Genomic DNA, 11168 nt, shown 5'->3' on the forward strand with positions numbered 1-11168 from the left:
TCACATGCTTTCTCTCACTCTCTTTCTCTAAAATAAATAAATAGGGGATCCCTGGGTGGCTCAGCAGTTTAACGCCTGCCTTTGGCCCAGGACCCGATCCTGGAGTCCCGGGATCGAGTCCCGTGTCAGGCTCCCAGCATGGAGCCTGCTTCTCCCTCCTCCTGTGTCTCTGCCTCTCTCTCTCTCTATGTCTATCATAAATAAATAAATAAATCTTTAAAAAATAAAATAAAATAAAATAAATAAATTTTAAAAAGTGGGGGGAGGCCTGGGTGGCTCAGTTGGTTAAATGTCTGACTTCATGGGATCCCTGGGTCTCAGCGGTTTAGCGCCTGCCTTGTGCCCAGGGCATGATCCTGGAGTCCCGGGATCAGGTCCTGAGTGGGGCTCCTTGCATGGAGCCTGCATCTCCCTCTGCCTGTGTCTCTGCCTGTGACTCTCTGCTTCTTTCTCTCTGTGTCTCTCAATAAAGTTTAAAAAGTATAAATAAAAAATAAATAAATAAAAAATGTCTGACTTCAGTTCAGGGCACAATCTCAGTCTGGGGACAGAGCCCCAAGTCAGGGTCTTAGGATAGAGCCCCACATTGGGCTCCTTGCTCAGCAGGGAGTCTGCTTGTCCCTCTTCCCCTCCTCCAACTTATGCGCTCTCTCTCTCTTTCTCTCAAGTGAATAAAAATCTTTAAAAAACAAACAAACAGGGATCCCTGGGTGGCACAGCGGTTTGGCGCCTGCCTTTGGCCCAGGGCGCGATCCTGGAGATCCGGGATCGAATCCCACATCGGGCTCCCGGTGCATGGAGCCTGCTTCTCCCTCTGCCTGTGTCTCTGCGCCTCTCTCTCTCTCTGTGACTATCATAAATAAATAAAAATAAAAAATAAAAAACAAACAAACAAAAAAACCAATAAAACAAAACGTGCTTATATATCCATTCATCTGTCCCACTGACTTTGGGCTTGGTCACATCACTGACTTTGACCAACAGAATGTAGGTAGAAGTGATAGCATGCCAGTTCAGAGTGGAGGCTTTACAAGGTACCACATCATTCCTTTCTTCCTCCAGCTCCAACCATGAAAATAATATATATCAGCTAGATGGAGCTCCTTCAGTCTTCATCCTGCAGTGAGAAGACACATGGAGCAGATCTGGCTGGCTGGCACCTGGAGCTCAACCACAAAACCACATAACCAAATGCTCTACAGTCATCATTTTAGATGAACAATACACTTTTGTGATCATAAATTGAGATTTGGGGGTGGTTTATTATGCAGCAGAGCTGCAGAAAAAGCTAACTGATACACATTACACAAGATGAGCAGGGAGCAGACGGTGATGATCATGAAGGTTGTACACATTTAGGGTCAACAGAGAATTCTGTTGTTGACAAGCTTTCTCACTTTCATCCACTCACATCCAGTCTCAGGAATGGAGGCATCCATCCTCCTTTCAAAGCCAACCTCCCAATTTCTTCCTGTTCCTCTAGCACCTTGCTCTATCACCCATCCTTCCCTCCTTCTCTTGGACTGAGTCCTTCACCTGAGCCTCCATCTCTCTTGTCTTTTCCATCCTAAAATCCTTCCCTTCACCATCTTTCTACCACAGTAGTGCAATCTCCCTCTGGTCTTTTCAAACATAATTCTTGAAAAAGCTGCCTCTGTACTCGCCACCTCCACTTCCTTCTCTCTCATGTCTCAGCAATCTAGCTTGCCTGCCCTCCATTCTGCCAAAACTACTCCCAACAGAGGTCAATTATCTCCTAACGGTTCAGTGCAACTTCCTCTCCTTATCTTCCCAGACCACTCCACACCATTTAGCATGGAACCAAATACATTATCCCTACCCTTGACCTAAATGTCCTTCTTTATATATTCTTAGTTAGTGGTGCCATCATTCATCCAGTGACCCATGACAGAAAGCGAATATGAGATTATAAGTTGTGTTCCAGCCTTGTCAAGTCTGTAGTGTCATTGAGACGTCCAAGAAGACATGCCCGGTGGGCAGTTAAATATGTGAATCGAAGACCCCAAATGGAGATGTGAACTGGAGATAAAGACAACAGTCCTGGAGGTAGCGTTTAAACCCATAAGCTTGGGGTTGCCTGGGTGGCTCAGCGGTTGACTGTCTGCCTTCGGCTCAGGGAGTGATCCTGGATCGAGTCCTGCATCAGGCTCCCTGCATGGAGCCTGCTTCTCCCTCTGCCTGTGTCTCTGCCTCTCTTTCTCTCTCTGTCTCTTATGAATAAATAAATAAAATCTTTTGAAAAAATAAATAAAGCCCTAAGCAGAAACGAACTCGCCTAATTTGTAGAGTCTAAGTACTAGCTCTTAAATCTCAGGTGATATGCAGAAAGCTCTCTGGAGCCCAGAAACTCCTATTCCTAAGGTCATAATTCCAACTATTGGCCTCCAAACTACCATCTTGTTTCATATTCTGCCTCCTGTTTATGCTCTCTTCTCCAAGAATCCTTAAAATTCCATTATAAAGTAGAAGGTATGAGATGCCATCATCCAGCCACTAAAAGTTAAATTCAAAACGACTGACAACATCAAATATCGTGTAGGGTGCAGAATAATCACATGCCTCACACATTACTATGGGAAGGTAAAATGGTATATATCCTGTGACCCAAGGGTTTCACTTTTACTTGAAAACAAGCAAACTTGATGAGATGAGCACTGGGTGTTGTACTATATGTTGGCAGATTGAATTTAAAATGAAAAGAAAAAAAAATAAAATAAAATAAAATGAAAAGAAAACAAATGTCCCCAAAAGAATTCTATAAGAATTAAGAGCTCAAATTAGAAATAACCAAAACATGAAAAATCTTTAAATTTTAGAGATATTATGTATGGAAACTTAAAACACGACTTTTCAAGTATGAATTTAAGAGTCAAAACATTCTTCACAGTTAAGATTTGGTATTTAAAGGGGGACAAAGGTAATAAAATTTAGAAATAACCCAAAACATTCATCAACGAAAGAATGAATAAGCAAACCGTGGTATACCCATACAATAGAATGAATACTACTCAGCGTAAAAAGGAACATATACTCATATGCAGCAACACAGGTGAACTTGAAAACTGCTTTGTCAAGTGAAATAAACCAGAGATATATGGTACGGTTCCATTTATGTGAAGCCCAAGAGCAGGCAAAATTAATCAACGGTAATAAAATCAGAAAAATGGCTGCCTAGAGGGACAGAAGGAAAATTAGTTGGACACAGGAACTTTCTAGGTTGATGCAAATATTTACATCTCGTTTTGGGTAGTGGTTACATAACCATAAACAACTGTCAAGACGTGTTTGAACCGAACATTTAAGATCTATGGATGCTATCGTATGTAGATTAAACTTTAAGAATTAGAAAAATAAAACTTTCAAGTATCTACAAAAAAAACAAAAACAAACCCAAAAACAATGAAATAGAAAAAAATACAAGGCAGAAAACACACTCATTTCAAATACAATTACATTTATGGTATGAACATCCACACACGCCCATGAATGCCCAGTCTCCCACTTAATGCTGCCCCGCTGTCAGCCATTCTCTTCTCACTCTAGCTCCCATCTGAACGACATCTGTCCATCAGCCATTTTTCCCTCATCATGAGGGATAACATAATGTAAAGAGCACAAGCCTTAGAGTCAGGCAGAGCTGCATTCCAATCCCAGCTGCGAATTAAATGCTGAGTGCCCAGGAGCAAGTTGCTTGGCCTCTCTGACCTGCACACCCTGCCAGGCTGAGCTGATAGGGGCTGACTAGCTCCTGGGGAACGTAATTCTTTTTTATCTCAGCCTGTAAAACCAATTCCCATGTGAAGATCCCACAAAAGTCCTTTAAAAATATCTACAAGGATGTAATTCTTGGCTTCTTCTCCCAGAAGGGTAATAAGGTAGACCTGAGGCCTTGGAGTTAGGGTCCTCGTGAGCTGGTGCTAACAGCTGGAGAAATAGATGCTCAGAGCCACCATGGGCAGGTAAAGGGCTCCCGGCCTATTATTCAAGACACAGGTTTCCTGCCAAGGTTTGGCCACCAGATCTTACACAAATCACTTTGCGTACATCTTGACTCAGTTTCTCCACTGAAGATGACCAAATGAGACTGGATCTGAGGAATCTGTTACTAAAAACAGCTCATGGGGTTTCCCAACAAAGAGATAAAAACTTCTAGGAGGAAACTCCAGTCTGAAAGAAGGAAGGGAGGGGTCAGAGCCCTGCCCTGGAGGCTCTCCTCCTCCACTATGGTGGCTCCTGAGCCAGGATCGCAAGACTCCCAGGGGGAGTTTGAAATCTCTTGGATAAGAGATAAGCCCTAGGGATTTTTTTCAGCACTGCCTTATTGCCATAGTTGTCGAGTACATGCCACTTGTAACAATAACAGATTTTCACCTGCCCCTCATCTGCTAGAGCAGGTAAGGTACACCCAGCAATGACTTGGAACAAGATAGAGTGCTTGCTTCGCTAGCCAAAGAGGCACAGGAGTACAACAGAATAACGATGTCCCCACCCCGCAACACACACTGGCCCCTCCTCACTAGCGTTTTCTTACCCAGAGCAGCATCCACATTTCATAGTTGTAGAAACTAAGGCTTCCCCCTAAGCAAGTGTCTCCCAGCTAAGAAACAGGAGGCCGGAGCTCTCCCTGGGGGCATATCCTGACTCCTGAGACATACCTATTTTCAGGTAAATAAAGGAGACAACGAGGCCTTCGCAGGAGCCAGCAGGAGCCAGAAGGCGTGCAAACGACAAAACAAGGCCACAAAAGCAGCAGCCCGGGTCTCCGTTCCTGGGGGGGCGGGGGGTGGGGGAGGAGGAAGGAGCGCTTACACCCTCCTCGCCTTCCTCCTCCTCCTCCTTCCCTCCCGCCAGCGAGAAGATTGGGAAATCTCCATTTGCCCTGCTTTCCACCCGTGAACGCTGACCATTTTTTCCACTTTACTGTTTTTGGATGCCTTTCAAGAGTTTGTGCAATCATACTGCTTAGCTCTTTTTCTGCCATTTCCAAGGAGGGATGGTGGTTTGTAAAGCTGAAGGGACCCTGCCTCTTTCCCTCTTCACCTAGTGCAGCGGGCAGACCCTCTCGCTGCCAAAGTTAGAAGCGTCTGAACTTTCCCCAAGCCGATGTTTGGTTGGGTCCTCGCAATCCGACCACTCCCCTCTGGGCGGCTACTTCCAGGGGCTCGCGAGCCCCTCTCTCCGCCTTGCCGGGCGCCCGGTTCCCAGGGGCATCCTCTTACCGTCTGGTCCCGGGCGAGAGCCATCCTCTGTCCTGCCCCACCGGAGGCAACGGCCCCCTCACTGCTTTCGGGATTCCCTGGGGCGGGGGGGTCCCACCGAGCCGACCCGCGGACCCCGGGCCCCCGGTCTTCCGCCCTCGCAGCCGCGGACCGCGTGGGACCCGCCCGCGAGTGCAGGGGCAGCGCCGGGTCAGGGTGGGGCAGGCACAGGATGCGGGCAGGGGCAGGGGCTGGGGCAGGCGCGCCGCGACAAGGACAAAGCCGCTGCTCGTCCCCCGCCCCCCTCCGCCTTCCGGGGTCGGGCGGCGCCCGCGGGACCCACCTGATCCGCAGAGCCCGGGCGCACTCGGGGCTGGCCCGCGCCCCGGCCCCCGCGCCCCGGCCCCCGCGCCCCGGCCCCCGCGCGGCCGCGCCCTGGGCCGCCTGCAGTCGCCGCGCCCTGGGCCGCCTCCGGCCGAGCGAGCCCCGCGGGGCGTGCCGGGCGGGGTGTGGGGCCGCGGGGCGGCGCTCGGGGCGGGGGGCGGGCGGCTGCGGCTGCGGCAGCGGCAGCGGGAGCGGGAGCCCGGGCGGGCCGCGTGGGAGCGGGAGCGGGAGCGGGGAGCGTGCCGCCGGGGAGCGGCGGGGGTGTCTGCTTCATTTCCACTCAGGCAGAAAAAAGCCTGCAACCAGCAAAAAAAAGAACCCCCCGGCGACTGCGAGAGCGGCCGGGCCTCTGCCGACTCGGCGGCGCGCGGGGGGCGGGGGCCGCGGAGAGCGCGGTGGGGGCCGCCCCGCGGGGAGGGGCGCCGTGGCCCTGGCGCGCTGCCGGGGCTGGGAGGCTTAGAGCCTGGGAGGTCCCGTCCCACCGTTTGTTTCCTGGGGAAGGAAGGGCGCAGACGGAGACAGCGACGGGGCGGGAGCCCCCCAGGTCCCGAGCTCCGGACGCGGCTGGCCCCGGGGCAGCTGGGGCGCCCAGCGCCTGTCCCGCCCCCGCACGTTCACGGGAGGAGCCCGGGTTTCTCCAACGCCCCCCACACTCCCTGGGCTTCTCCACTGGAATTGTCTAATAAAAAGTACCTGCCCCCCGCCCCCCATCTGTTTGAGACTTTGTGCTTTCTGCGCCGGGGGGGACAACTCCCTTCTGGGAAGTCGGTAGAGGCACCTCCGGCTGCCCCTGCTGGGTTGCCCTGCACTGATCAGGACAGGAAGCATCCTACTCCCACTCTGGGGCTCCCCGCCAGGCATTTTGCCCCTGGAAATTCAAGACTTTTGCCAGAGTCACCTGCTGCCGAACCTCAGTTGGAGAGACAGAAATCAACTGAAGTATTGTAATGCATTGAAACGACACTTTGGGCAAAAACCATGAGTGGAACGTAGAACTTTAATAGAGACCTCACTGAATACTTGAAGGATGCGCAAAAGCTGCCAGTGGGCCAGGTGCCCTCTTGGGAGCTTGGGAAAGTAGTTTCCTGACGGGTCTGATGTGGGAAGCAAATGAAGGAAAATATAGATAAACTGTAATGTCCTTATAACCTGCAGCCCACTTGGAAGCAGGCTGAGTATGCCCCTTCCTTCAGGAAGCTCCCAGCTGTCTTAATGACTTACTAGGGGAATAAACAACTTTAGCTTGATGACAGGTAATACAGAAGAGCTTGCTTCTCTCCTCAGAGTCAAAGATTCACCTCAGGAACAACAGACAGTAAGTGAAATGATAGATTGTTAAGAAGAGATACAGAGAAAGCTATCAGAAGTGAGAGAGGTCCCCGGAGAAGGTGGTCACTGAGGGCTTTTACCCCCTCTGTCTTTTATAGGAAACTGACCAGGGAACTTGGTAAATTTCTTGGCAATATCAGGGTGTGTTAGTAAATATCATGTCTATATTTAGAACAAACGTGGTGGACTCCTAACTATCATAATAACAAACAAGATGTTCTTATAAATATCCTGAGCCCAAACAAGGTATTACCTTCTCTGCGGTTAATATCTCTTCCATAACATTTCTCTACATCTGTGATTTCTGCAAACCTAGTCAGGTAGCCCATGGCCTTGAGATTCATGTGCCCTCTTGGTTTGAGCAGACTATTTAGTGACATATTTCTTTGTAGTCTGGTGAGTTTCTGGGATTACTTAGTAGCCATTAAAGGGAGATGATCCCTAACATTTTAGAGCTAGGGAGCCAGGTTTATTTGTTGTTGTTGTTGTTGTTGTTGTTGTTGTTTTTACTCTTATCTTTGTTTTCTTGGGATGGGTAGGAGCCTGACTTTGGAGACTTTTCCTTATCTTTCCTTGCCTAGCCCTATCTGCCCTTGACTCTTCCTACATCAATAGCAAGGCCTCCCGCATCCTGTGAGTCTTCTTTGGCATATGAAAATCCTTGTGGAACTTCCTTTATCTCTACTGCTCCCAACCCCAAAGTACGTAACTGGTTGCTCCTCACAAATCCTAGGTCAGCAGCTCTTTCTGTCCATGGGTCCTGTCCCCCTTGCTTTAATAAAACCACCTTTTTGCATCAAAGATGCAAAAAGATTTCTTTTTTGGCCATCAGCTCTGGACCTCACGAACACAAACATTCCAAAAACTACAACAGGTCCAATGGAGTAAAATGGTGGGAGAATTGAATCCTTGACCCCACGCAACAGCTCAGGATGAGGAGCTCCATGGCAGCAGCACAATGGGTCTTTTACTAGGTCATAAATTGGGCCATTATTGTCTTTGGTGAGCACATCTGTAGTCCCTCATCAGTAGTGAGTACCATTGTAAATATACAATGAGCGATGTACTAAGTGCATTATTTCCTATTTTTCGTGTTGCATTTGAGAATGCGTTGTTTAAGTTGCTCGGCCCATAAAACTGGATTATATACGAGTTCTGTTGTGTTGTTATTATTGTTTTAAGAAAACAATGACAGTAACTCTGACAGAGACACCGGAAACTGTCAGTAATGTAAAAACATTACTGCTATTGTTAAACCCAATGTCAGACGTCTGATGTCAGCAACATATCACCAGTCCCGTTCATTAACTGTTGTTAATTTGGATTTTCCTGATTCATGGTTGTTTTTGTTTCCTTAGAAGATTCGTGTGGGCTTTACGGTTTTATAGACCTGGGAACTTGAGTTCATGCTTAATTTAGGTTTATCCCTATGTCAGTAATGATAAGATAAATATATAACTTAAGCCAACTCTGCGGGTCTGGAAGTTTTCTTGATCTGCTTTGAGTGGATCCATGTAGTTCTCACAACCTAAGTTCTAACAATATCTGAGCTGGAAAACACCTTGAAGATTCTTCTCACTGGGCTTGGGGTCAGGGGTTCTAGGTTTAAGTCCTCAGATTAGTCATTCTTCCTTTCTGAGATTCATTTGCCTTATATGCAAAATGGGATAAGATGACTAGTTCAAGGGGGAGGCAGAACCAAAATGAGTAATGGTTGGCGACAAGGCTTTGGAACCAGGCGTCACATCACAGAGGAGTGTGAGACTGAATTCGTGGACAGGAAGGAGAGTGTCAGGTAGGCACTTAGCTAGCTCTGACCATTTCCCAAACTTTGGGCCAAACACTCCACCCATACCTGAGCCCACTTAATCAGCATGCCCTAATCACATCTCCGTTTTCCTGAGAAGAAAGCCAAAGCATAGACAAGTGAAGTAACTTTGTTCACCGTCTCCCTAGGTATTGATGTGAGGAACAAAGACAGGAGAAATTTTATGAAATTTCTTTACTACTTAGAGCCCCTTGACAAGTATTTATTTATTTATTTATTTATTTATTTAAATTTTTTTTATTTTTTATTTATGATAGGCACACAGTGAGAGAGAGAGAGAGGCAGAGACACAGGCAGAGGGAGAAGCAGGCTCCATGCACCGGGAGCCCGACGTGGGATTCGATCCCGGGTCTCCAGGATCACGCCCTGGGCCAAAGGCAGGCGCTAAACCACTGCGCCACCCAGGGATCCCCCCTTGACAAGTATTTAAAAACAGGCAGAGTGACATTCCTCTAGGAACCCAGCTGCCTCAATGTCACTACTTTGCTAAGGGCAAAAGGCAATCTTAGCCTGATTCCCAGCATCCTATAAATCTACTTTAACATATAAAAATTCCTTTGGAAACTTCCTTTATCTTACTTACTTACTTACTTACTTACTTAAGATATGTGTTGACAATCATCCCCCAAGCGTATGACCCACCGATATACATCTGAAAGGTCTCATGACTAAGGTTTTATTAGACATTCATAAATGACCTTTGCCCAATAATAGCTAGCCCTCTCAAGGTCCTGGAAACCTTGCTTTCAAAATTCCTTAGAAAATTACACTGTCCCTGACCCCTTCCCAACCTGAAAGTATATACTGGGCCACTCCTAATGACCCCAGTGCAGCTCTTTCTGCCCCACTGGTCCTGTCTCCCTGCTTTAATGAAACCTTTTTTTTTTTTTTTCTTTTCACCAAAGACATCTCAAGAATTCTTTCTTGGCCATCAGCTTCGAACTCTAACTTCTTTCCTGCATCAGTATGGCCAAGGTACTCCAGGACCCAAAGACCTTCTTCTCTTTACCTCCTCCATTCTTGTAATGAATATTTACTGGAACCCTACTATGTGTCAGCCCCTCTTCTTCAAGCGAGGCAAACAAGCAAGTCAGCTTCATAGCCCTAGAGGAGTCTGCAGCCCCGACATTAAACTGAGACCCACCTATTTAATGATTTCAGGACAAATGACCAGGGCTCTGAGGGAGAAAGACAGAGCAGACCCTGAGACTGGAAGAAGGAGGACTTTGCTGTGTGAAAGGCTTGGGAGAGGGCCCCACGCAAGTCCTGAAGTGGGAAGATAAGGACTCAAATGTATGCTGGGAAGCTTCACCTCTGTAAAGGTAGCAACTTATGCTCTTCAAACCAACCTCTCCATCCAAAACAAAGCTCGACAGAGTTTTTTGTGGAACTTGACAAGCTACTCCCAAAGTTCATGTGGGAGAGCCAAGGGCCAGATTTAACCAAGACAGTTCTGGCAAAACAGTGGGGGGAAGGAGGTGTCAAACACTTGCTCAACCAGATATCGAGAGATACCATGAAACTCTGACAATGAGCACTGGTATAGGGATGGATTATTAGGCCAATGGAACAAAATAAGTAGCCTAGAGAGAGACCCAAATGTGTGGGAAATCAGTTGTCTGACAGAGATGATATTGCAAATCCATGGAGAAAGAAAAGAAGGTGTTCCTGGACCCAAAAGAATTGAAAACAAGCGCAGACAAAAATCGGTACAGGAATGTTCACAGCATCACTATTTGTAATAACAAAGAAGTGAAAACAACCCACATATGCAACAATTGGATAGACAAAATGTGGCACATCCACACAATGGAGTATTATCTGTCATAAAAAGGAGTGAAATACTGATTCATGTTGTAAAATGGATGAACTTTGTGAAATGCTAAGTGAAAGAAGCAGGATGCAAAAGGCCACAAAGTGGATGATGCAATTTATATGAAATTTACATGCAATTTATATGAAATACCCAAAATAGGCTCCTGGAGCCAGAAAGTAGGTAAATGGTTGCCATGGGCGGGTATGGGGGCAAAGTGGGAGTGACTGCTCAATGGGTATATGGTTTCCTTTAGGGCTGACCAATACACTCCGGAACTAGACAGGATGGTGGCATAACTCTGTAAATGCACTAAATGGCACTAAGCTGTGCACTTAAACATAACCATTTTATTTTTTTTAAGGTTTTATTTATTTACTCATGAGAGACACAGAAGGAGAGAGGCAGAGACAAGCAGAGGGAGAAGCAGGCTCCATGCAGGGAGCTCAGTGTGGGACTCGATCCTGGAACTCCAAGATCACGTCCTGAGCCAAAGGCAGATGCTTAACCGCTGAGCCACCCAGGCGTCCCTATTTATCCATTTTTAAATATTTTATCTATTGATTGATGAGAGACACAGAGAGAGGCAGAGACA

At 47.4% G+C, this 11168-nt stretch overlaps 1 protein-coding gene across 12 annotated transcripts in view; it reads right to left on the bottom strand.

Annotated features, from left to right (window-relative positions):
- The window catches only part of GGTA1 (glycoprotein alpha-galactosyltransferase 1 (inactive)), a 57297-nt gene extending 51658 nt beyond the window's left edge, over positions 1 to 5639 (bottom strand). For 3 of the 12 annotated variants that reach the window (XM_077850501.1, XM_077850513.1, XM_077850511.1), the window contains exon 1: positions 5563 to 5639. Coding sequence is in view for 1 of the 12 variants with exons in the window: in XM_077850500.1 (XP_077706626.1) it covers positions 5241 to 5264 (24 nt within the window). In the remaining 11 variants the exon portion in view is untranslated. Of the gene's footprint in view, positions 1 to 4676; positions 4796 to 5240; positions 5465 to 5562 lie in introns of those variants that run through there. The other 9 variants (XM_077850502.1, XM_077850504.1, XM_077850498.1 and 6 more) reach the window with 7 other exon arrangements.
- Between the last annotated feature and the right edge of the window lie 5529 nt (positions 5640 to 11168).

This window comes from Canis aureus, chromosome 16 (genome assembly GCF_053574225.1).
Source record: "Canis aureus isolate CA01 chromosome 16, VMU_Caureus_v.1.0, whole genome shotgun sequence".
Taxonomy (NCBI): Eukaryota; Metazoa; Chordata; class Mammalia; order Carnivora; family Canidae; genus Canis; species Canis aureus.